The sequence below is a fragment of the Falco peregrinus genome, chromosome 2 (genome assembly GCF_023634155.1).
Source record: "Falco peregrinus isolate bFalPer1 chromosome 2, bFalPer1.pri, whole genome shotgun sequence".
Classification (NCBI taxonomy): Eukaryota; Metazoa; Chordata; class Aves; order Falconiformes; family Falconidae; genus Falco; species Falco peregrinus.
This window is the reverse complement of record NC_073722.1, coordinates 68,459,408-68,485,715: the sequence shown is the minus strand read 5'-3', so window position 1 is coordinate 68,485,715 and position 26,308 is coordinate 68,459,408. Positions and strand designations below refer to the sequence as shown.

Genomic DNA, 26,308 nt, shown 5'->3' with positions numbered 1-26,308 from the left:
GACACTGTGCTTCTCATGACCATCACACAACTTTGCAGAACTGCTTTGGATGTCATTAATAAAAAAGCACACAGATATTGTCAATAGTTGCATAGCAATGCTTAACATTTTCTTGACATTTCTGAAATCCTGCATAACCAGGCAAACTAAAATAGAAGAATTAAAACCAAGTAGTACATATTTTTAATTGTACTGTTTTATGAAATTCAGCCACATGAAATGGAAGTCACTTCCAACTCTCAAAATACTGAAGTAATATCTGTGCTAAATAAGCAGTCAAAAAATGAAATTGTATCCAAGTTAAAAAAAATGAAGAGAAAAAAGAAAGAAAGAAAAAAAAAAAAAAAAAGGGTTATATATACCTGAAAAGGTTTCACTGATACATCTACTATGATCACCTTCTCACCTCCACTGCAACAAACGTGTGCACTCCTGGCAAGGCAGGGAGAAGGACTGCGAGAGGAAGCTACCAGAGTTCTCCCTTGTAACATACAGGACTGGAGTACATCGCAGCTATACTTCCATACAGGATGTAGGCTGGAAGCACACCGAAGAAAGAAATCATACATGCCACCTTACACACTCCCGATGTCTATCAAGGCTTTTAAGAATCTGCAGGTCCACTGCATGTGCTGTATGGCAGTAGGCTGTGGGCAAAACATGTCAAGTGCCCAAAGTCAACATGAGCAATCATCGCAGGACAATCTTGAAGGCTGACGTCCACTAAGCATGAACTGACAAGGCTCCAAAGGGGTTTGATTTTCCAGCAAGTAAGTTCAAGACAATCGAAATCCCATCATTTTCAGGAGCGTATCACTAAGGCCCTATTTGCTTCCAGGTATATTTCAAGACAGCTCTGTTGACACGGTCCGGTTACTGGAAATAAACCCTATCTGCGTAAGGTCATGACAACTCATCTACGAGAAAAGATGACTGTAAGACAGGCAGAAACAAGCTGCTAGGGCTTACAGTAGCGTCTGTGCTTACAAAACCGGGCATGGCTGTCAGCGAGACCAAGGCATTTGCTTCAAAAGACAATCACATAGTTTCTGTGTCAATACCTTCTGTGCCAGTTTCTACAGTTTCTGTTAACACTGTATTTAGGTACCTCAATCTTTGATGTCCACAAGACATTACCAAAGTAGAAAAATACGACTGTCCACCTAATGCAGATGAAAAACTGAGCCAGATATAGCATGTACACCTCCTATCACAGTAAATAATGCCACAGCTGACGGGGGGACAGAAGGGACCCCAGATCTCAGACTAGGATCAGTCTTTCAGGATGCTGCTTGTTAGTTTCATAACACCTCATCGCACAGCTTGCACTGCACAATTATGCCATTGTGCTTACAATGTGCTATTAACACTTGTTTGATATTTAATTATAAAGTAAGAGTAATTTTAAGAAAATTTAGTAGCTTCACTGAATGGTATAAAAGCAGAATCTGTCAGGCAGTTTACTTATACAAATTTTGCAGGCCTTATTTCAGAGATGGACCATTCTGTATTACTTTCAGCTAAAGTTCAGTCTGCATTAAGACCCCTGGGCTTTCAGTTCTCTTTCAAGAGAGACATCCCTTTTTTGCTCAGGTCTAAAGAAGATTTCTGGATAGCAAGTGATCCAATAGAAGATTATGGAAAAATCACAGCTGTACAGTAAAACATATGCTTTCAGACAGTACGGGTCATTGCCTTAGAAAAAAACTCAGTTTTCATCTTTTCCTCTGAAAAACTGTGACTTCCATAAGCAGCATGTCAACTACAACAAGAACATCTCAAGTTTTCTGGATGAGTGAAGTACAAACAAATAAGGCTAATGTTTTATGTTTGTCCCTCCATCCAAAACTTTCCACAAATTAAAAAGAAGAAAATAAAAAGAAGTTAGGTAAAGGAAGTTAGTTGTTAAAAAAAGCCTTCAAGTGAGTGACTTACATAGTTGTCTCTTGCAGACCAGCCTGGATAAAGCTGCATGTGTAGCTGCCTTTCTTTACGAGCTAGTTCATAATATTTTGCTTGTTCTTCACGGGAGAGAGCATGCCACTGCAAACAAAATAAACACAGCATTAGACTAGGACATAACTCATACCTAGGCAACAGATGACATGAGCAAGTGTTCTTGTGACTTTGATTCAGTCCTTCCCCACTGCAAAAATGAAATTCATTAGCAATTACAAGCACCCGTGTTTTTTAACCAACTTTCAGGCATTCGTCAGCTCTGCAACTGCCAAGTGCCTTGAGCAAGACAAAAATCATTTATGGAAACAGGGCTCACCAAATAACCTGCTCACAGAACCATGCTCTCCTCACGCTACTTAAAAAAAAAAAAAGCCAACACAAAATCCCCAATCCAACAAAAAACCTCACCGTTTAGCTCCTGACAAAACACAAAGGTTTTGTGCTGCTTTTGAAGGGCAGCAAGCTCCCCACCACAGAAAGGTTTGCTGCCTTGGTTTTAAGCAGCAGCTACACACAGGTTTCAATGCCGATGCAGAGGGCTTTCTGGGTGTCAGCAGGCTCCTGTTCCAAGATCAACTTCTTAAGTACTGAGCTTCAAGGTACCTGCTTTCTGATTTCTTTTTGTTACAACAGAAGAAAATGGCAACAGCAGAAAGTTTCTAAGAGACAGAAACCACAGAACTGTAGTCTTCCAAATTACATGAGTTGACCTGTGTAGTCAAGTAGGGATAAACTTACTGCTTTTACGTAGTTAAAAAAAAAAACAACAACACAACCTGAAACAAAAAAAATCCCTTCACATCTGCACATTTGAAAAGGCACCAGCTACATCAGTATCTAATCATTTTGGTCTTGTTGAAACACCTATCGTAGACCTGAACCAAGAAGAGTACATGCCTTTTGTTTTGAATCAGATTCCACTGCTGCAGCATTAGATGCATCTTCTTGTTTGACTCTGCCAATATGCATGGCGGGGAGAACTTATTAAAAAAAAAGCCACATGAAATCATTAAGAGACTCATGCAAGAATAATTTACAGAACTAGGATTTCAGATCAGATCACGTTTGTTTGATTTAATATGTCGGTTTGTTACATGTCAGAAGACGTGAACTAAAGCACTTGTCTGTCTGGACTTGGCAAGTTCGATGTGTTACTGAGAACACAGCAGTTCAGCCTATTTGCAACTTTCAGACTCCACACGTGCATTCCAAAACTGGAAGGCAGTGAACATTATGCAGTGGCATCACAGAGCCCAGCAGCGTGCGAAGCGTTAGCTCTTGAAAACAGAGGTAGTTCTTGTTACAGAGTGGCACAGGGTATAGTAAACAGTGACCAGGAGGACTGAAGACAAAACATTTGACAATAATTAATCTCCAAGCAATTATACTGGATAACTTAGACATGGTTTGTACCACAGTAAAAATGAAATTTGAGGTACTTTCACAGAGAACAGTAACTTGAAAGGAAGACTCCAAGATGTGGAAAAAGCAGGTAAGAGGCACTGAGGCTTGATTCATTACCAAAACAGAGATAAGCAAGCCACTGCCCTCATTCAAGCCAAGAAAACAGGGGTGACATACTAAGCAACTGAGATCGATTACTGAGGGAGTGAGAATGAAAAAACGATCCTAGAGACCTGGATGAAAGAATGGAAAAGGCAAGCACTGAGATGTCCTTAGAGAGAAGATAACAAGAACATCAGAGACAAGGCAGAAGGCTGCAGGAACCAGGAACCAGGACAAGTACCAACAGATGTATGCTCTGTTTGAGAGGGTTGGGTGGGGTGAGGGTCTTCAGATTGTAACAGAGAAGGAGCAGTTACGGTCATGTACTGATTTCCCACTTAAAAGCACAGGATTTCCAGAGAGTTGCAGTGTCTCTCAATACTGCCTTAGTCAGTGGTCAAGAAGGGGGATTCGAATACTCCCTACTCAAACTCTGACTGATACAAAAGTTGCCCCTGTTCTCATTTCTGGGACAGTCAAGGGCAAAATGAGCATCTACCTCTGCTGCCTTCCCTTGGAAGAACAACACTGACCATGAACATGAAGTTTGTCATTCTGGGTTGGTGTGCATCTCTTTTTGTTTCAGAGCACGGAAAGAACAAAATATGCCTACAGTGCTGCAGAAGGAAATGGCCTCAGCAAGGCTCGGGGACCATCAGTACTTGGCTGGTGACTTCCGAGACATTCAAAACTTGACTGAACAACCCCCTGAACAACCTGATGTTACTGGGCCTGCTTTGAGCAGCTGCTGGACTAGATGACCTTGCACAGATGCCTCTCAGCCTACATGACTCTACAACTGGACCACATTACATTCACTTTTGAGTTCCACCTCTACTGGTGTCCAGTGTTCATCTTTGAATGATTCCCTCCTGCTCTGATGGATGGCAGTGTATGGAAGGACCCAGAAGGTGATTTGAATGCACTTCCATGTGTGAATGAGGATATTTCATGCCTGAGGTGCTGACACCACAAGTGGAACAGACACGAATTTGATGATGTTGCTAATGCTGAAAAAGGAAAATGAAGATACTGCTTTTAGTTGCGTGCTTTATCTTATATAGCTAATTTGATAGCTGCACATTAGTTAGCACCTCAAGCAGAAAGTCAGCCATCACACCCAACTCAAAGGAAACACAAATTAGCAGCACACGTGAGTCCACACACACCCTCCTGTACATACCCTTCTGCCAAGAATCTGGTTGATAGCTGCGCTTTCTTTCAGAGTACACTCTGCTACAACGTTCGCTCTCATTTCTTTCATGTACAACATGAAAGCATTCAGAGGTTTCTTAATATGAGGTCTTTTTGGCTCTTGTTCTTTTCTCTGTTCGTGCTGAGGCTTCCTAAAACGTGGTGGGGGAAAGGGAAAGGAGGGGAAAAAAAAAGCATCCATTTACCTTCAGCCTAAAAAAAAACCAATGGAAAATTACCAACCTGTGGTTACAGTAACACTTAAGTAGTAAGAATGAGAATTTCAGCGGTCATGTCCCATTCACTTTCATATCTTTTCAGAGAACTGACTTAATTTAACACTCAGGGAGGATGTCAGGTTGACAGTCTCTAGCAAATAACATTTGATCTGTGAATCTACACCAAACTGATCACTTCTCTCAATTCTTTTTGAAAGGCTACCCATAGTACCCTAAAAGACCACTGCTACAGACAGGAGGATAGCTCCTCATCCGCTTCTTTCTTAAGCCTTATTGCTTAGTATGGCAAAAGGCTGCTTTTTACTAGTAAATTTTGCAGTTAAGATCTTTTCCAGCAGAAGGTTGTGAGTTCACACTCAAGCAACATTCACAGGTAGACAGGTCCATGATTATGTCTGAATCAAAATGACTGTTGCTGATAGCTAACAAGTGCTGGACTGGAATGAAAAATGGCTTCACGTCTCATTATTCTTCCCAAATAGTGCCCCACATCTCCCATTTCAGTTATAGGAGAAGAGTTAAAATTCAAGAGAGTTCATGAAAGGCACCTTTTTTTATTTTAACATCTTCGACTCTTCTTCAGATAGAGTTAGTTCTCAAACTTTTATAAAATAAGGGCTAGCGCAGAAAGGCAGACTCACACATGCATTAGCTCACTGTCGTTGTGCGGATGTTCTTGTTTTACTTGAGGTGTTACAATAGCTGGGTGAGGGATTCCAGTTGTGTGAGGGCCTGGAGGACCAGGAATCATGTGATGTGAAAACCTAAAAGAGAAAACAAAGGAAGGTCTGTAACCCTATTGCAGACAGGCATCAAACACATATGACAGCAGTGGGATGCCCCAGGAATGTCAACACTACAAGAATGTAAATGCTACAGAGCTTGCAATGGAAGACAATTCTTTAAGAGTGCATGAAAACCATTTGGCTAAGATTTGTGCATTGTAGCCCATTTATTCAAGAAAAACAAACACACAAAAAAATCAGTCAACATTTTGGTTGTAAAGAAGTTCTTTTATTACCTTTCAGGCAAACAGTTTTAGCAATGCAAACAAGAAACGTTTAATGGTTGTACTATTGCACTGACTAGCAATAAAAATACACATTTCTTAACCAAAAACTGTATTTTCACACCAAGATAGAAACATTCTTAAACTATCCACCACCAGCGAATGCAAAGGAGGGAACTGCCATGCAGAAACAAATAAAATAAAAGAAGAAGAGTATTTTCAAGAAGTCCCTGATGGCTCTCTAGGGAATCTCTTACTTTTCAAGGTACTTAAGCTAAAAGATTTTAACGTCACTTCACCTGAACTCACTATCGTTCCCTCAAATGCTTAAAATAAAAATACATTTTAAAAATCCTGCATCCTGGAAGAAGGGGTGGGGGTGGGGGGGTGGAGAGAGCGACTTCCAAATAAAGCTTCCTTTCATTCGTACAAGAAGGAAAATGGAGAAGAAAACCGAAGTACCACTAACTCAATCATCCAACCCTATGAACCCAGGTCATCCCCAAGGATAGCTGAAACAGATCTTGAAGGTGCTGAGCATTGCAAGCTCAAGCACAGCAGAAAACCTGCATGCTTTATTTTGAACTGGCAGGAAGTACCATTAACACGAAAAGCAAGCTCACGCCCCAAAGGGTTGCTGAATGAGTGCTGGTTAAGGAACGGCATCCAGCCTCCCCTTTCTCCATTCCCTAGCCCCCTTGCCCTTCTCCTTCATGCCATCAAAATAAAGCAAACATGAAGCCCTGTAACGAAATCAAGTAATTTTGTTACGGAGAAAGAATGGGTTTTCTTCCCAGTCACCCTGACAGGCACATGCTTATCATTCCCCTGTAAAGAAGTGAAGGGACAGTGATAATCCAAAGGAGTCCACACAAATAGAAGCCAGAGGACCCACCACTTATCAAGTGGCCTGTCTTAAATCCCCGTGCAAGAGGATGTGTCTTCTACAGGTCACACAAAACACCAACCAAGAATGGTATATTGCAACCTTGTGTACACAAAGCACAGGATGCAGAAGCTGTCTTTAGAGTGCAAAAGCAGAGGAGAGGAGGTCTGGAGTGTGTCATGGCCAGGTCTCAATTAGCATTGCTTGCTTGCACTTAGACATAAAGACACAGTGCCTGATTCACACACCAGTACAAATACACTGTGCTGGCATCCCCTGCCATTAGTGGCTCTGGGCTATAAAATACCTACTTGCGAGCAAGTTTCCACACAGAGTGATACCTAAATGATTCAAGACTAATTACTAAGACTTTGAAATTAGGACTAGAGAACACAGACTACAGTGACAATCCACCTGGTTGCATACTTGCATGAGCAAAACCCAAGGATGCACACTATACGTTGCATCTAGAAATGAACTAATGACTCATTTCAGATGAAACAGCTCAATTAATTGTTGACAATTCACCAGTGCTCCTAATTGCAATACTCCAGAGACTGCCAAGAAAATGCTGAATGAGACCAGTGTGGGATCCAGGCAAACTGTATATACACAAATAAGTTAAATAAAAATGTATGCATAAGGTTTTAGCTGACTGAAAAGCAAGCAAAGGCAGACCAAGATGCAAGCAGAAGACCAACTTGCCCTCTAATGCCAACAGTTACTCCCCAGTCAGTCATTCACCTCCTACACCTACCTGGACATGGAAGGGTCGACTGAGAGTGAGGATGGATAGGGCTGCCTGAATCCACTCGAGATGGGATATACAGGCTGACCTTGCCTGAGGTCACAGAAGAAAGGAACCCATCAATCATATGATACGGTATTCAATAGTTACTCTAGAGTTACAAGCACTTGATGGGAACTCAGTACTAGTCACAAATAAATAGTAACAGGTAAAACTTTCAAGAGTTCTGCTGTATTAAAAACTAACAAATACTTGAACACTTTGGGCTTTCTCCCTTGCTATTAAAGATTCCCAATCTGGCTCTACACCCAGGAGAAAAGCCAAAACAAACAGCCTTCCTCCCCCAGAGCACATGTGCACGCACGTGCGCACACACACACACACGCACACTCCTCCATCTCTGTCCCACTCTCACCTAGTTTCAAAAGCACTGGTATCAGATTTGGTTAACCAGCTCTTAGGAAAGAGGCATCTTATTCCAAATAGTTCTATCGTAGATCAGCACAAAACCAGATTGTGAATTATTAAGCTAGAAAACCTTTTGAACGGTTTTATTAAATCTTTGAAAGCTTAGGACGGACTCTTTCCATTTGCATCTTCTATAGTGAGATACAAGTGGCCAGCTTTTCTAAAAAAGTAGAAGTTTATTTGATAAAAAAACCCCAAACCACAGCCACCTAAAAGCCCACAGAAACACAAGGCCATCTTAACTATACTTAAAGATCAAACTTTGCAATCCAGTAAAAGAAGCTTGGGTGAAATTCTTACCTCCTTTATACTCCCATAGATACAGAGTATTTTGTTAGCAGCCTGTCATTTGAACTCTAGTTTTTAATCATCATGATTACATTTTGGTTACTTTCAGTTACCAATGGTTCAGGTTGCAACTATGATGAACACCCTGAAGTAGCACGCTACGGTAACGCAAACAAATACCGGTTCTGCCCCAATACCTGAACCAGCCCAGAAAGACCACCACATGCATCAAGCCTATTCACTGACTGACTGACTGACAGATCAGCTTTCAGAGGGGTGAAAAAAGGGATATTGGTGTTCGTAAGGTTCAGGATAGAGGTTTCACACCTGGTGTATGTTACTGGAAATCAGCAGTGCTTGGGGCGGGGAGGTGGAGGAAGTCTCAGCAGCGCTACTGCACAGAAGGCAGCTGGATGATAGCATAAGGGATGGCTGGGCATGTCCCACTGTTGGTGAGTGCCACTGAACACATCCCCAAGCCTTTTAAGACCAGATCTAGTCTCTCCCTTTCTTTTTTTTTTTGCCCTTCCTTCCCCCCCAGCCTCTGCATCTAGAAACCATTCAGAAGAAATGATTAACCACATCTGGAAAATGCATGCCAGGAACTGCCTGGTGGTGGTGAAGTCAGCCCAATAAATGCAATAAATGGGGGCAGGGGGTAATAATATAAAAATAGAGAGTCAGATACTTCCATATTTTAGCTTGGTATCTGATAATCATTTGTTCCAAAAAGGTATGTGACACTTCCTGAAAGACTTGCCAGCAATACAGCGTTTCACAATCTTCTGCTCTCTACTTTCTCTGCCTGCTGTCATCTGGATCATGTCTCCCTCCCATAGACACATTAAAAAAAAAAAAAACCAAACCCAAAAAAATCTGCATCGCTTATTGCATGGGCACAGACTAGTCAAGATACAAACTGTAAAGTACTGAAATTGTTGCTGAGTTTTCTTATTTCTTTCTCCGACAGAGCTGAGGACAAGTACCTATCTACCCCAAGCAGATATGAAGCATCCTGCTGAATTGATTACTCTGAAAATACCACGTGTTTCCTCCAAGAGGAAAATGACACTCTGAGTGGCGGAGAGAGATCCTGAGAGTGCCAGTATTAGCTAGAGCAGTGAAATCTCCCAATGGCAGAGGCTTCTCTCCATACAGAAGCTAAAAAGCAGCAGACTACGAAAGTTTGTTCTCCATTTGGGTGCAGTTTCAAGATTTCTCCCCACACACACACTTCAAAGTTCCTTCTTACCTCCCCTCCCCTTAGTAATTGCAATCTTGTTTATTAAAAATTTACATTTAATTCCTTGAGAACTGTTTTCTGCTATCTTTCCGAATGCCAAGAGCCACAAATCTGAGCCATAAGAAATATATAGACTTCAAAGTGAAATCTGCACACTTCAATTTCTGTAAGTGTTCAAAAACCAGATTCAATTCATTTCCAAGATCGCCATTTTTTGATCTTTTCAGCTAAAATAACATAGTAATTTCTTACTGCAGCGACATTCTTACTTTGTAAATGCTGCAATTGATTCAACAACAGTGAATGGCGTGAACATGCACCTTTGTCTGAAAAGAAGCTAAAAGATCTTACCAGCCAAGAGGTGGTGTTATCTGTCCAACCCCCCCTGGAGACAAGGGATAGAAGGTAGGGAGATCAGGAGCTGGAGGATGCCTGGACATGCCTGTTAAAGAGCACAGAAGAATGAATGACTTTCCCCCTCAAAATACTACACGTGAGCTACAGTTCACAGCTAACACAGCCAATGCTACAATGGAATTAGTGTTCTGGATAAGAAATAACCACCTTCTTGGTTAGCATTAAAAGCAAAAGGCTACCCATGCCACCTTTATAAATGATAAATTGCACATGATATTGCAATTCAAAGGGAAATACTGGAAAAAACAAAGTGGAAGGAGCACATAACTGTACAGGTAAGGACCCCTGCAAGTTTAGATCTTCTGTAAAGTGCGTTAGGCAATACTGTCCTCTCAATGGTTTCACCAAACCCGACCAAATCCTAAGGACCTCTTCTAACACTGCATGAAACAAGAGGAAAATAAGGCGTTGTCAAAGAGGCACTACAGTAGAGCTATTAGATTAGGTAAATTGCTACTCGTACATTTTCATGGGCTCCCTTATGGATTCACAGATTTTGGAAACTTGCTACCACAGAGGATCAGTGGTTAATTAAGAATAATTTTCAGGCCTGTATTGGTCACACTTGATATGATTCATTTGGCTTCCAATTGTCACTCCAGCTCCAACTAAGCTCTTCATCAAGTTGACTCCTGTGGGCTCCAAGGTCAATCTGTTTTGCATTGGTAGTATTTCATGGAAAAATAAGAGCCCCATCAGGAATGATCCATCAGCTCACATTCCCCAGAACACAGAGTCCTACAACTGCAAGAATCACCTCAAGATTAAAGCTAATCCTCGTCCCAAAAGGGTCTGTGGTCTCCATTCTTCACCTAAACCTTGTGCCCCCAGGAGACATGGAATTATGGTTGCAGAGGCCACAAAGACATCGGTTTATTTAAATGTGTTTGGGGAAGAGGGGGCTGAAGCAGAAGGAATTGTTAAGTCTACTTCACATGTTAAATCAGCTCCTTTAAAGGGGTATTAAATATTTATGTGGTGACGCTCCAAAGGTCCAAGACTGAATGTGTGCGCTACCTTGAGACGTGGTTTATAGATTGATGCCAGTGATTTATCCCCCCTGCCCCCCCAGTTTGTATTTTAATCTACTGAATTTAATTACAAGATTTGAAGAACATCTTTCAGGACTATGTACAGGAAAAGATAGACAACAATACTGGTGGTGTTACTGTCTCAAAAAAGCTAAATTCTCAGACTTGGGACCGCAATCTGAGTGAGGATCAAATTTCTGGCTAGTTGTCTTTTCAAAGGTGTAAAACAGCTGGTGGCTGACAAGAGAGGGAACACTTTATATACCCCAGGGTTTTAATGTGAGAGGGAATGCTCTTCCAGAGCAGCTGGAAAAAAAACCAAAACAAAACAACAACCAACCAAAGGTGAAAAACAAGCCCAGCATCTCATCTCTCTCATCTCTGGTGATGGTTGATGCTCCTGGGAGTGACAGCACAACCTTGCCCCTGCCAGACCAAGTTCTGCACAAGGAACCGGGCCACTCCTTCCACAAAATCCGCATTTCTGACCAACAGAGACAACGCTGCTGTCCCTGCACTAATGCACAGTGGTTATCACTAGTCCAAAGCTTCTGGACCCTGATGGGGGGCTACTAGACACCTAATGCCCAGCAGGAACACGCACAGCTACCATACAGCCAGTGCTCTCCAAAGCAAGTTCTTGCTCCTGAGAGGGTTAAGGGAAGGAAAGAAAGAAAGAGAAGAAAAAAAAAAAAAGGAGAGGAAGTGACTGACTTTATCAAGGTGGTGATTGTGTCTCCTTCCCAAAGTGCCTGGGGTGCAAGACGTAGCACTGCAGGCAAGCTGCTGTGGACACCCCTGTTGGGGGATTTTGGTGGGAGGAGGGCACCTTGGCCCTGGCATCAGGGCTGGGGTGCCAGGGCAGTGCCTTGTTCCAAATCCACGGTGGGAGGCAAGGACAGAAACAATGGTTGGAGGCGTTTGGCAGAGGACTTGATGGAAAAAAAAAATAAATCCTCTCTTCACAGCAACTGCATGGGCCACTTCACTGGGGCTGCTCCCACATGCCAGCGGCACCGAAACAGGGAGTATAGAAAGACCACACACATAAAGGAGACTGTCACAGCCAAAACCAGAAGTCTGTATTATCCATCCCCATCTTCACCAGACACTAAGCAAAGAGATCGAGAGCCCTTTCAGGAACACAGGGGGGACATGAGCTCTGCACCAGAGATGCCCCTGGTTGCCCCCTGGCAGAGCCCCTGGCCAGGCTAGTGCTTGGAGATGGCGATGTGAGTGGTGGGATGCACTGGGGCTGGACAGGAGAGGGGGCGAGAAAAGGCAGAAGGGACAATGGGCAGCAGAAACAACAAACTAGATGTTTGGTTTGGGTCTGCAGGACAGGAATACAAAAATAAACTAGGGGTAAAGGCAAAGAAGGAGTGCAGGAGGGCAAACCTATCATGCGGCAAGAGGTTTTCACTTAAGGTCATGAACTGCAGCAGCAGGGTGTGCCCCAGCCGTTGCAGCCAGCTTGCACAAGAAGTGGAAACCCCATTCTCTAACTGGTGGCACCACTGGGATTTCAAGGAATGAATGTGAATATCCTTCTCCTGGGCACTGATGCAAAGGAGGAAGACAAATGAGGACAGGAGGTCTCCATTTGCTTCTTCCAACTCTGAAAAAGATATTATACCTGTATTTACAAGCCAGGCTTTCCAGGCAGAGTACTTTTTGTATTCCCCCTCCCTAAAAAAACCAACAACCAACTAATCAGCAAAGAGCAAAAAACCACACAGAGCCACAGGGCCATGGAATTTTCTGGATGTAGCCCATGTTATTATCTGTGTAGCAAGGCCAAAAAAAAATCTAGGCATTCAGGGCAAGTCAGAACTAAGAATGGTCTCTCTCCCTGAACGATGGTGGCTAGACACCTCTCCAGATAAATGGGACAACTGTGCCCATGGATGTGTGCCCAGGTAAAGCAGAGTTTCACGATCTTGTCAACTAGGTGTCACACCACATGGTGGGACATGCGAGGGGGCAGAAAACAGCAGGGAAAGGCACCCTCCAGGACCAGCCCCAGCACAGACAGACTTCACGACCACACACAGATGTCCTGACTACAGTGAACGCCTTTGTACACCCTCTGCTCCCTCTGCTTCCCTCGTCGTCACCAGCTCTCCCATGCAGGCTTCTCCTTCTCAGGCACTTACACAAACCCAGGCTCAGACCTGTGCCGGCCAGGGTCAGTCCTCCCCTTGCACCACCCCAACCACCATCACATCCCCCCCAGCTCCTGCATTTCAATGCAACCAAGCACACCCTCCCCAGGAAACCCCCAGCTTTGCTGGGGCACTGGTCAAGTACTCTCGGCACAGGCTGGGCTCAGCACCTCACAGGTTGTTCCCTCTTCCCTGGCAGCCCGCAGACTGACCAGGAGGGTGCTGGTGTGATGTTCCCAGATGAGGATCTGGGGGGCTGCTTTTGTTTGAAGGAGTCCTAGGGGTGCAGAGAAAACTGACCCCCACGACTCAGACATCTAAAACTATGCATTCTGCAGAAGGCAGCCGGCACGAGAAGGTTAAACAAAATGTCATGTTTGCAAAGCCTTAACTTGCACAGGCTCAAAACTGTATTTTATGGGCTATGCTTCTGTTATGCCAACTGACATATGGAAGAATTCAGACAGCCAGGATACAAGGACATAAAATACAATTTTCAGTAAAAGGGGAAAAGGAAAAGTTTCAATAACACCGCTGCTGAAGTACTTTTCCCCTGATTTTGAGAAGGTGAGGGATGATTGCTGTTTCTGCGTGCTACAAGCCTTGGGCCCCACAGGGGATGGCGAGGACTGGCTGCTGCTTACTGAAATTTTAAAAGATTTTGACGAGTAAAGCACGCCCAAATTATCACATTAGAAAGAGCATGAGGATTTAAACAGCCAAGTTAAATACCAGCATCATGGCAGAATGACCATCTCTGAAAGCAGGCATGCATGCCTGGAACCCACCCTCTAAATCTAAAATATTACAAATAAAGCTCTATCAGCAGCACAGGGGGCACCAGCACTGCTCTGCATCCCCACCATGCTGGGATGGACGGGCTCACCTTGCTTGGAGTTGACGTCTGAGGGGATGTGAGATGGGTGCGACCCTGGGGAAAAGTGCTCATCGCTGTAAGTGATAAGGGGGGTGAGGGGGTGAACCGCATGAGAAGGCTGTACCACTGGCACCTTGTTTGACTGCAAGAGAAGAAAAAAAAAATAAAATAAGTGTTAGCAAGGTGGGGCTTCTGCATTTAAAAAAAAAATTCTAAAACCCCCAACATTTCCGAAATGCAATTTTTACATATTTGCACTACCGAAGGGAGAGGAACAGATAGACAGACATGACATTGGGCCTGGTGGATGGCAACCAGGTTTTCTGCCAGAATTGGCATCCTTGAATCACTGATGCCTGAGGAGGGATGTGGGCGTTGAGGAAATGAGTGGGGGACAGGAATAGGAGGAAAGGCATCTGGGAAATACAGAGATGGGGCCAGAAAAGCAGTGGCTGGAAAGGCTGAAGGGCAGGACTGCCACCACACCGGGCTGGCAGGCACTGCACACCAAGGGCTGTATCCAAAGTATGGCAGAGCCAGCAGCAACGCTGAAGAAACCCTTCAGTTACAGGATAGAATTAAAAAAAAAAAAAAAAAAAAGGTTTAAAGTGTATGTTTGCCACATCTCCAGCCTTAAGAACATCACAACTTTCACTGAGTTCAGTCTTCCTCTCCATTGCTCTCCTGCATGGCTATGGCGTTGCAGTGGTGGGGACAGGCTGTGCCTCCCCACCCCTCCATTGCCACAAGGAATGGTGGGTTTTTTCCCTCGCAATTTTACAAACTCTGGTTGAAATCTCGTTATTTGTGTAGTACGCAACTGAAAAACACCCTTAAAAGCCTAATTTGACATATAAGCAGTTGGCAGTGGCCTGAAATCAAAGTGCTTATAAATACCCGAGAGGATCCCAAAATGGGTGCTGTAAGGCAATGCCCATGCAGGACAAGATGCACGCTTCTCATCAGGCTTCCTGCTGAGGCACAGGGGAGGGAGGGGACACTCAGCATGATGGCAGGACACCCCCCAAAATCACACTCGTGGATCAAGGCTGCAAGACAATGGGATTCATCTGCCCTGACAAAATGCTGGTTGAAACACAAGCTGCTCTTCCCGTGGCAGGACGAGCTGTAGCAATGATGCCAGCGTGTAACAGGCACTCCTCATTTGTATCCCACCACGATACCCTGCCCCTTAGCAAAAATACTTATGGTGCAAACAGGATTTTAATAATTTTTTTAAAAAAAATAAGGCAAAACATTAACTGTCCTTCAGACAGAAATACCGATAAAACTCAGCAAGGAAAGTCTGCCAAATATAAGGAACTAAGAAAAAAATAAAATAAATAAAAAAAAGGAGTTCAATGAAATTAATTTTCTTTGAGTTCACTATTGAAATCCCAGCACAAACACGTTAGGACAATACTCCAAGTACAAACTCAGGATTTCTCTGGACTTCTGGAAGCAGAAGGGTTATTGAATGGACAACTCAATTTATTGTTAAGGCCGGTAGGAGTGGAGGAAAGGGAGCAAACGGGAACCAGTGCAGCATTTTCTGCTTGCCTTGTTTCCAGAGCACCACCTTAAGGAACTTGCATTAGTAGGCAGTATCTTCTTAATGTCTGACCTATCCCTCCAGTCATATAGCTCAGAATCTGGTGCCATGAATTTTTGCTAAATTATGCTATCCTTGCTCTCCTCTTAATTTTACGGTTTTCAACACAGATTTGCTTTCCTGTGGGAAAGAGATAAGAACCTGAGGATTTTAATTTAAGCTTCGGCCTTGTCTTATATTTTGCAAGATGGAGAGAGAAAGCAGCGCTAGTAGGTGTTTTAAAGCCAACAAGCATTAGGTCCATTTTTGTGACCAAATAATAAAAGCAATATGAATTCTCAATAATATCTTTGAGCTGGGTTGTAAAGGGGATAGCTCAAACTGCTATTCATCTTCCCTGGCTGTATAAATTAAACAAAAAACAGATGCCAACAAATTTCAGATGATTTACAAATCGGGCCTCAGTCTTTAGCCACGAGACTTGTGGGCCAGCCCACCATTCAGCAATTGCTTTATCAACAATAAACTGTATATTATGAATAAAGATCAAGCAATAAATGTATTTAGGTCACACACAGAGCTGCTAATCAGCATTAATTTCTCAAAATTTAGTAATTAACATTTTGTATTATACTGAGTGTAATTGTCATGCACACCCCTGGTATCAGGGTTACTTGCTTTCAGAAATCACTCATTTGTACCTCAAGAAAGCCAGCCCCTGTGCCCCCTCACTCTCCAGCACCCTGCAGATTTTATTTTATTTTCTAGTTCTCGGCACCTTATCCCCTAAGCCCACAGCAGCAGCTTTCAATGGGCGACGGAACCTTGAGAAGTCATGAGAAAAGCAAACCGCTTGTCAGCAGGCTTAAAATTAACATATAAACGGGCTGTATCTCCATTAAGAGCATTTGGGGGTCTGCAGAGCCAGAAACTGGGGAAAAAAAAAAAAAAAAAAAAAAAAAGAAGAAACAGTAACAATAAATAATAATAATGAGCATAATTATAATGATAATAATAAAACAATTAATAATAATAATGCTCTCGGGCCTGGCTGAGACCTCCCTAACACTGCTTTGGGAGGGCTTATGGAGCTCTGGCTTCTAAATCCTGCTGGGCACCCAGGCGTGCCACTAGACAGGGGCTTCGTGGGCACAAGTTGTGCCTTCCCATCCCCTACAGCCCCACCACCAAGGTAACCACAGGGACTGACAGGGAGAAACCACACACAAAATACAGTTTTGAGCCTGATAGCAGATTTTCCAAAAGCCCTATGGAGCAAGTAGGTTCTGCTATGGCACCTGCACTACAAGTCGACCCAGATGGGTTACCTGGGCCGTCCTCCCAGAGCAGGTTCAGGGCAGGAGACCAAGATCTCATATGCAGAGCTGGATGCCCCTCTCACCGCCCTCGCAATCTTCCCAACCCCAGGCTGGGATGAGTGGAGGAGCAGACCGGCCCCACACACTCCAGCCAGTTCCACAGATGCTGGCCTGCACCCTTCGCCTGGGGGTATCTGGACGGGGGACGACGCTGAAGCCCCTTCCACTGTGTACTGCTCGCAGCAGGCATTACAGCTCCAAAGGCTTTTCAGGGCTGCAGGACATGGCCGAAGTCCTATCTCATGCTGAGGTACCAGACAGCGCTGATTAGACGACTCCTACCGCAGCCCAGTGTCTTTGCCCATAGGCTTCCTCCTCCTCCCAAAACCAGGGCATCCTTCCTGCATTTCCCTCCCCAAATCCTCAGAAGATGGTGCATACAGCTGCAGAAACACTGGAGTGACTGACAGAGACCTGGACACAGTGACCGCCGCCCTGGGTCAACATGACGTCCATGCAGGGGGAACTCTGTCCCCCGTGACTCAGCACTGCCAACAGACTCAGCCAGCAACCGCCACAGCTCTCCGCGGCACACCGGTGACATTTACGTCTCATATAGGCACGGTTTGGAGAGCACCTTTTCTCCTCAACACAACCTTAAAATCTTCTCCTGCAAAACCCAATCAGTCCACACACCTTCAACGAGACAATTACATAATTACCCATCGTCCTACAGGAGGTTCTTCAATATTTCAGTACAGAAACGATGCTTACCCACCCACCAAAACATAATTTGATCTAAGCTGGTACCTAAATAGCACCTAGAAACAATAAAGCAGATGAGGATGCAATTCTCATTTCCAAGACAATCTGAAGAAGTTGGATGTTTGTTGAAATGGTTCTTAACATGGCTCTGACGTAGCATACATAGTGTACTACCACATCACATCAGTTTAGTCACCTGCATTAAACTCTGGGCCCAAGCTTCTTCACACAACCTGTAAAGTAAAGGAAACTGAATATATAGCCTCACTCAAGATCTGCAATTTGGAAAAAAATAAACAATTAAAAATGAGGACCTGTGGTTTACAATCATGAAGACCTTCCCTTATACTTCAGGGCATCTTGTCATGCACAGCATAACTGTTATGAGCATTATGGGTTAACAGCAAAGGAACACCTGCACCTGCTGGCCTGTGGACACGGACACCCAGCTGTGCCCCACGGAACCCAGCTCAAAGAGACACTCGCTTCTGAGTGAGCAAACCTTGGTGGCCTCCTTGGAGGCTGCTGGCCCACCAGGTCTCCAGTCCTAACGCAAAGTCTTGCAGCACAGCCGATGGCAGCATCCTTTGGGAACTGGCCTTACACTCACGGGACCTCTTCCCTGCCCTCCTTGGGTCATTTCTGCTGCTTGGACATTTGCTCACCAGGTTGGGCCTTCACAGTCGGTATATTTTACTTCTCCTGAGCATCTGCTCAGGCTAAGGTGAGGCAGTGCAGGCAGGGGATGGTCCCCTAAAGGGACACCAACAGGGCAAACAGGCAGAGTTGGGAGAATATACATGTACTGGAAACAGCAGGAGCCAAATTAATTGGCCAGCCAGTGCTATGAGGAGGCTGCTATTCGGTTTTATGATGGGCCTGAAAAACCCCCACCCAAAATCCCTAATATAATGATGGTGGAGAAAGGGTAAGAGCTGACAGGGAAGAAGATCCTGACCCAGCAGTAGGCATTACCCCAGTAGGAGCTTCGCTCTGCACTGGACGTTGGTTTAAAACAATTGCTGTGTCAAAGTAATGCAGGAACAACTGCAAAAGTCAGTGCAAGAGCAAACGTTTCCCTTGCGAACAGCAGTCACAGTCTGCAAGAGGTAAGGCTTGAACTGTAATCAAGGCACTTTGGCAGGACAAAGATGGGGGGAAGAAATCCCCCAGCCATGGCACTGGTACAGCTGCTGCCACGCAGCTGGGCGATCCCTGCAAGTGCTCTGCACTGGCGATGCCATATGTGTAGTCACAGAGTTACTCACCATTTTAAACAAGCGCCTGTCCTCTCATCTGAGGAGTACACTTTGAGACAGTTTAAATTAATATCCAGTGAGCTAGTGGTGAAACACAGCATCTCTGATTTGGTCTGAATCCATGAAGCTTTCCCTCATTTTTGAAATGCTTCTGAAGTAAAGCAAGACTACCAGAAAAAAAGCCAACAATCACCCAAGCCCTCCCCGAACAGCTAGTTAATGCTTAATGAAGGCCTGCACCTGTAAGGTATCCTATATGCAACAAGTGTGCAAAAACTATAAAAAGCCTGAGACAGCCATGGCAAAAATGCCTGTAGGTCAGCACTGGGCGAGGCAGGCGGCTAGGAGCTCCCACTGGAGCTGGGGGGACCATTTGTTCCAGCTGCTGCACAGAGAAAGATATTAAATTAACGACCCTTCAAAGAATGCGCATCTACAAAGGAGGACAGGCAGGGAGGTTCGGAGAGAACTGCGAGCAAGTGAGCTCCTGCACCCAAGATGCAAACATCCCTGAGTCAACACTCAAAGCAGTGCTCAGTTGTTGGGGTTTTTTTGTTTGTTTTTCCTCTATCTTTAAACACAAAGCTGCTTCTAAAATGCCGAGAAAGGCCCCAGCCTGTCTACTTTTCCTCTCCTGTCAACAAGTTGTGTGCTGGGCACAGGCACTAGCAGATGGTCTTCTCAATTCAAACTAAAATAAACCAATTAAAAAAATCCAACCCAAAAGTTAAGGATGGGGAAATGGATGCATTCACTTTTGGTCCTAGAAGAGAGGGTAATTTAAAAAATACATGGCTTCAAGTTTTTGACAGCAAATATTAAATTCAGGGGGGAAACACAGTAACAGATAGCTCCTCAAAAAAACCCAAACACTTCCACTGTTGCTACAGCAGTACCCCAAAATAAAAGGACCATTGATTTGTTGGAGGATTTGAGGATACCTTGACCTGAAGAGACAGGAAAAATCCATGCCCTTTTCAGCCTATTTAATTTCTAGTTTCTAGAGCCCTGAAATCATCCTCAGGCAGAAGGTTTTCGCAAACCCAGAAGACAGCCATTTCAGTTGTCCTCTCAAAATAGCAGTAGCATTTTAATGGCTAAACTAACTCTGCATTTATGCCTTTGCTGACCAGCTGTTGCAATAAAAATGCAAGACCAAGAAGCACGCAGTTTTACAGCAATGACAAAACCAGGCTCATGTCCAGTTTCATCACAGACAAGCATAGGGGGACCAGAGGTGGAAGAAGGAGAGGTAACACTAAGGTGTTTTGGCCAGAACTGGTTACCAACAGATAAATCTCAGCAACACCAGCAATAACTGCACAATTTGCCCCCTCCCTGGGAGCTCTCACACAATCCCTTTCCACAGACAACTTTGCAGAGATGCAGCAAGCTTGATGTATCGAGAGCTCAAGTTACTCTCCCCCCATCCCCAAATCATTTATTTAGAGCAATAGGTTTATGTCCAAAGCCAACCTCCTCCTAGGCTTTTGACAGCAGAGATCATTTTATGCTTAATTTTCAAAACCTCCAATCCTTAGACGGTACAGTTGGGAAAATGACACAGCAGGTACGGGGGTGGTGGATTTGTAACCTTACTTTTAGCCTCACCTGAAGCTAAAAGGAGCAGCAATGGGAAAGCATGCCCACAGGAACACCCTGCTCACAGGAAACAGGGGCTTAGGAATATTGTGGTTTATGAAAGCCAAATAAAAAAGGCGCAGTCTTTCTGTCTTGCTTCACAACCCAGCAACGGGAGGCCATTTATCTCACTGACCTTTTGTGCTTACAAGCAGTGGGGGTGATACCCCAGTGACTCGCATCACAGTACAGAGGCAAAGTGAGATGCTGCATCCACTCCAATGCAAAGCTTTACGGCTTTGCCGCTGCTAACACTTATTCAAAGAACAAACCCAGAATCAAAATCACATGTTTCAGGGGGTAAACTGATGGCTTGCCAAGGTCAGAAATTAAAAATCTGCCTGGTCCCCTTTTTCCTCACATACTGTACTCCAGTGCTTTGCCACGTAATTAAGCTGTATTTAGTGCTGGGAGCCAGGGAAGAGCAGAACAAGAAAGTTACTTTAAGTCAGTCATTGCAAGCTTCCCCTCCTCCCCAGGGCATGTTTCATCAGGCAATGGTAGAGCCACAGCATCCCAGGAGACCCTTGGGAGAAGGAGAGAAGCAGCTTCTAGCACACCAGCAGACAAAGGAGGCACCCAGGATCCTTGCTAGAGCTTCCCGTGGTTATTCATGAGCAAGAAAAGTTTGTGCCATTTTCCAAGTCCCACACCGCCTTTCTTTTTGGGAAGCCCAGCAGCAAGCAGCTGCGGCTGCAATGCATGGGAAAGGCAGCTTCACAGCCAATGGTGCTGTGCCACGGTCTGCAGGCACGCAGAATCAGCACCTGAAGCAAAGGGGGTGTCACGGTGGGAAATGCAGGCAACGTACAAGGACAGGCAAGAGGAGTCTGAGCAAACCACTCTGCCCGAAGGGTCGGTGTGCAGTAAAAACTTCCGTGCAACAGCCAGGGGAGCATTGCAAAGAAAAGAGTACATGCAATTTGATAAAGCCTAGAATAAGCATCTATCTAGATGGATTACAATAAGCAACTGGATTCAAGTTAACTGCAGCATTAGTGAGAAACCGCCACGCTAATGGCTTGTGTACATTCTTGCCTTTTTCTAACTCCCCCCCCCCTTTCCCTTTCCCCTCAATCCTGGAAATTAATATAGCACAACTATGACAGGTTTTTGCTGAAAAGTTGTAATAAACATTTGAGTTCCCTCAAGACAGCTTTAAAAACACGGGTGTTGAATCTCTGACAGAAACATGCTTTACTTCAAGTGTTCATTAAGTACTGCCATTAAGTAAGTGATTAAAGCACACCCAGTATTAAAATAGCTTGATTAGAAATCCCCTGCTATCTTCATTTTCTTCTCTCCCGTGACTTCTTAATTTGTTTGTTCTTGCCTGCTCAGGAAGGCTGTCAGGAGACCTGGCGTGCTGGTGAACCACACGGGGAGCCAGGCGGGTCTTGCAAGGCTCGGATCAGGGAAGACAAGCCCACTTCTATTTACGCGCTGCACGCTCACGTATACACAGCCCATTCGTTTTAGAAATAGGTACTAACAACTGATAGGGCATTAAATTGCCGACAAAGTCACAAGCTTGCAGGGAAAGCTTTCCCTGTTGAAATATTTTGCAATGTTTTATTTCATTCTCCAAATTCAGTAGCGGATCCTCTCCGATGGCAATTAATTGCTAGTACATACTCCACAATTTGGCAGCCGATGCTCATTTTAAGCTCCGGTTCCCACACGATGGTCCTTTTAATTTTGCCCATCCTGAACAGTTGATCTTTTTCCTGATGTAAATATGTGCACCAAGAAGCCTGGACCCTCAACAAACAGCAACCTGCAGCATCAAATCACACACTCAACCCCAGGGGTCAATAAGCACTCCCAAAACCTGGTAATGGGACCACTGGCACTGGAAACACTCTAAATGGTAACATGCCCATGGGCTGCAGCTCTGCAGCCTTCTTCCTATGCAGCATCCCTGCTTCTGCCTCGTGCATCCTTATCACACACAAGCCAGTCCCATCAGCTGAAAAGGCATTTTCCCCTGCCATTTCCTGACCTGCCCACAGCCCTTTCTGTTCTTTATTGGCCAAGGGGAACACAGGCACCACAATGTTTTAACAAGCCCAGGCTCGAGCCTCTGAGTCGCGGGGGTCTGGCTTATTAATTGCTTTGACAATAAGGACCGTTGTTCTAAAGCAGCAGAGGAAGTCTGCAGGACACCAGAGGAACCAGTGTCCACAGTCCACTCACTTGCCAGGGCGGGATCAGTAGGGTCACTATGTGCCAGGGACCCCCAGGGGTTTTGGGTAGGGGAAAAGGTGCTGGAGCCCACCCCAATGTCACCTCTTGTGCCACCTTCAGCTCTTCCCAGGGGACAAAGCTGCTCTGGTTTCTGTCACCAGAACCATCGGCTGAGTTAGGACAAAGACACAAGCTTGTTTTGCTTGCCTCCAGGTTATCAGGATCCCTGCTCACAACTCTGGCACCTTCTCTTCTCCAAGGTACTCAGACCCACAAGCTAATGTTCCTCTCCTGAGCAAAGGGATGTGTTTCGATCCGATATTCAACTGGGGACTCCTCTGCACCCTTGAGCACCCACTTAAATTGAGCATGAAAACCACTCAGAAAGTGAAACACCATCTCCTACATAAGCATACAAGTTTTGTGTGAAAGTGGGCGGTCTGATGGCAGCCTCTGAAGCCTGGTGTTCCTGTTCTGGCAGACAACGTGCGTCACAGGATGGGACGACTTTTCCTCATGGGCCTTCTCATGTCCCACAGGATATAGACCTAGGCTCCTGGGGGGAACCGTGAAAAAAAATCTGTCCTGCACCCTGGTGACAGGAAGATGCCTTTCGGCACTGTACACACAGTGGATCAAAAGTGCTTGAAATAGGACCTCTCTTAAATGTATTTACATTAAGTCTATGTTACAGCCTATTCAATGCCACATAGCATAAGACAGACTGTCAGAGGCCTAGAAGGCTGAGAAATGGGTCAAATTCTCTTCGAGCAGCAATTTTTAAAATGTAATGAACAGAAATGTTCTTGATTAAGAAAACGTGAGAGTATGACAGGCGTCAGTAAGGTATCTCGGCTCTGTCTCACAGAAGGTAAGAACAAGGGCTCAGATGCCTGTGCAAGCACCCGACCCACCTTTACGTGCCCAAAACCTCTGTTCACCATGCCTAAATTTGCAGCTTAGAGGTTGACTAGGCAACCACTGCTTACTTCCAGCAAAATGGAGATCCAGCCGTGCTAGCCATACTACCCACCGTGACCGATGTTTTTGCAAGTGCTCCTGCTTTGTCCGCCCTCTAAAAAACAGGCTGGGGCAGCACAAGATAGAAACAGATGCGAAGATGAAGGAGTGATGAGTTTGATGACATCAGTGACTCCTTGGCTGGTCCCTGCTCCTGGCAAGCCCTGCATCTCACCACACCAATGCTGCTGAAAGGCTCCCACAGGGAAACCACTGCTGAGGCCAACCCCCTCCGGCTCTGAAGCACCAAGAAGGGCTGCCCACGCTTTGCTGGGAAGCGAGGAGCCCCCACCACCGGGATTTTAGCTGCTTCAGGGGGATTTCCCAGCAGAAGTGGAGCAGTCCCATGCCCAGCTTGAAGCCCAATGCTGACAGCGGGGACTGTGGGCCACAGATGGTGGCAGGGGCAGGCAGGGCCAGATGGAATTGATGCAGGGATCACTCAGCATATGACGGGGTATGAAGCACTAGAGGTGACACTTCCTCTAAATTTGAGGCTCCCAGGCACCACTGGCCCTGCATATACACTGGAAAAAGTTTTCAAGTAACTTCCCTGAGTCCAGCTAAACCGTATTAACAGATTTATCCAATAACATGCAAATTCAGGTTTTAATGAAAAGTCTTAAGTCCCAGCTCTAAGTGATTTGGACTTTTCTGCTAATGGCATCTGCTAATGACCAAAGATTTAATGCATCAAGTCTTAGCATACATCAGTGCAAACAATATAATCATTTAGTGGAGGTAAAAAGTCATCTCATTAGACATCCATCACTGGATGTGGGCAAGATGGTCCAAAGGCTTAAAATAAAATATTCATTTTTAAACTAAAAAAAAAAAAAATTAAAAAAAATCCCTAAAAACGTACAAATGATTAAGCCAAAAGTAGCAGCCTGCTAAAGCTTCACTAGGATTGAAAATGCAAACTGCAACATTTATCTGGAGGTAAAACGCATTTGCAAGTACTTAATTTCTACAGCACTGTTCCACAGAAGGCAAAAACCAATTTTAACAGGAATTAAAGCAATAGGGCCCTCCAGAAACAGGATGTCTCTTAGACAGGTTATTTGAACCATCAGCAGAAGGTCACAACAGGAATTATTTCTCTATCACATTGTGCAAGATTATTTCAGTATAAACACAAGTGTTGAAAAGCTACAAACTTAATTTTATAGATCAGTCCCATGAGGGTCTGTCATGTCAATGAGACACAAAAAAATGCCCTAAAATTACATTTACGCGTCGCTAAAAATATAAAAATCACAGCACACAGCTAAGGATGAACAAAGAATGACTCAATCAAGGCACAGGCTCAAAAAAGTATGTTGCAAACACTTTTTTTGGCCCAAAACATCGATGCCAATTGTTTCATTTGGACTCTTGGCGTGAACAAGACCAATAAACCTACCAAGAAACACTGCTGGATGCTGAGCTATCGACACATAATCTAAATGCTTGGTATTTTTAGTCTCATTTGCCAAACAGCTTCTTAGAAGATAGAAAAAAGGGACCAATGCCTTCAAGCCATGGGCTGCCGGTGGAGATGACTCAGTGACTCAGGTCAGGGGAGTACTGTAATTATAAGGGGCCCACACAAACTTCACCATCCTTTTTGCAGAGGGGGGAAAAGGGTACCCAGAAAAGATGAAGCACCCCACCTTTGTGTCTGCTGTCTTCCAGGGCAGCTTAGGAGAGCATCCTCACCCTGCACTCACCCCCAGGAAGCTGCTGGGACCCCCTGGCCCTGCTTGGCTCCTTTTACTGCACAGCACCCTCAGGCTCCCCAAAACCAGACATTTCCTTGTTTTCAGGCCTGACCCATGCAGGCGCACGGCCATCCTGGGCACTGACCTGAAGGCTCTCCAGCGGGTGGGGCAGCCCCAGCTTGGGGAGCCCGTGAGATGGGGGGAGAACGTGAGAAATGTGCCGCTCACCTGCTCCCCCTTCCCACCCCACCCATTTTAGTCTATTACTACTAAGCTCCTTCCCCCAGCTGGCCACGGGGCTTACAAAAAAGTTACTGGTATGCACAAGACACGTGACTCCCTTTAAATCCTGCGTAGGATATTTCTGCCTGCTGTTAGACTTGATTTTTTTTTTTTTTTAATTCAAGAGGTGCCCTTTAAAATTTAAGAAGTCACTCTTGAAAGGAAAGAAACACACCCAGCCCACAACCTAAGTTTTGTGCAGCAGGCACCTACATCCTCATAAAAACCCTGGACTGTGCTTTATAACACAGGTAGAAGTCTAAACATCATAAAAAAGGGCCTAAATTGCCAGATTGCCCAAGCCTCCAGTAAATCACCCTTCCAGATGGGCTTACAGCTGCACACGGAGCCCTGCTAGTAGCAACGGGTCACCCTGCAATTATATTTCAATCCTACTAAACTCCACAAACATTATATGAGTTATGCTTGATTTCATTAAAGAGGCACTTCTGAAGTTTACCATCGCCCCATCATTACCGACAGTTTGATTTTTCATGCAAGTAGCGCTTCCCTGTGTAAACACACCACACACCCCCGCCGCCTCCAAAGT

General features: G+C 44.8%; 1 protein-coding gene across 6 annotated transcripts in view; it reads right to left on the bottom strand.

The window, feature by feature from the left end:
- Window positions 1-26,308, bottom strand: part of LEF1 (lymphoid enhancer binding factor 1) — a 71,437-nt gene that overhangs the window by 15,222 nt on the left and 29,907 nt on the right. For 4 of the 6 annotated variants that reach the window (XM_055797143.1, XM_055797144.1, XM_055797142.1 and 1 more), the window contains 6 exons: window positions 14,040-14,172; window positions 9,892-9,982; window positions 7,551-7,634; window positions 5,540-5,662; window positions 4,649-4,811; window positions 1,936-2,043 (listed from right to left, as the gene is read on the bottom strand). In XM_055797143.1, the coding sequence (XP_055653118.1) occupies window positions 1,936-2,043; window positions 4,649-4,811; window positions 5,540-5,662; window positions 7,551-7,634; window positions 9,892-9,982; window positions 14,040-14,172 (702 nt within the window). The remainder of the gene's footprint in view (window positions 1-1,935; window positions 2,044-4,648; window positions 4,812-5,539; window positions 5,663-7,550; window positions 7,635-9,891; window positions 9,983-14,039; window positions 14,173-26,308) is intronic. The other 2 variants (XM_055797147.1, XM_055797146.1) reach the window with 1 other exon arrangement.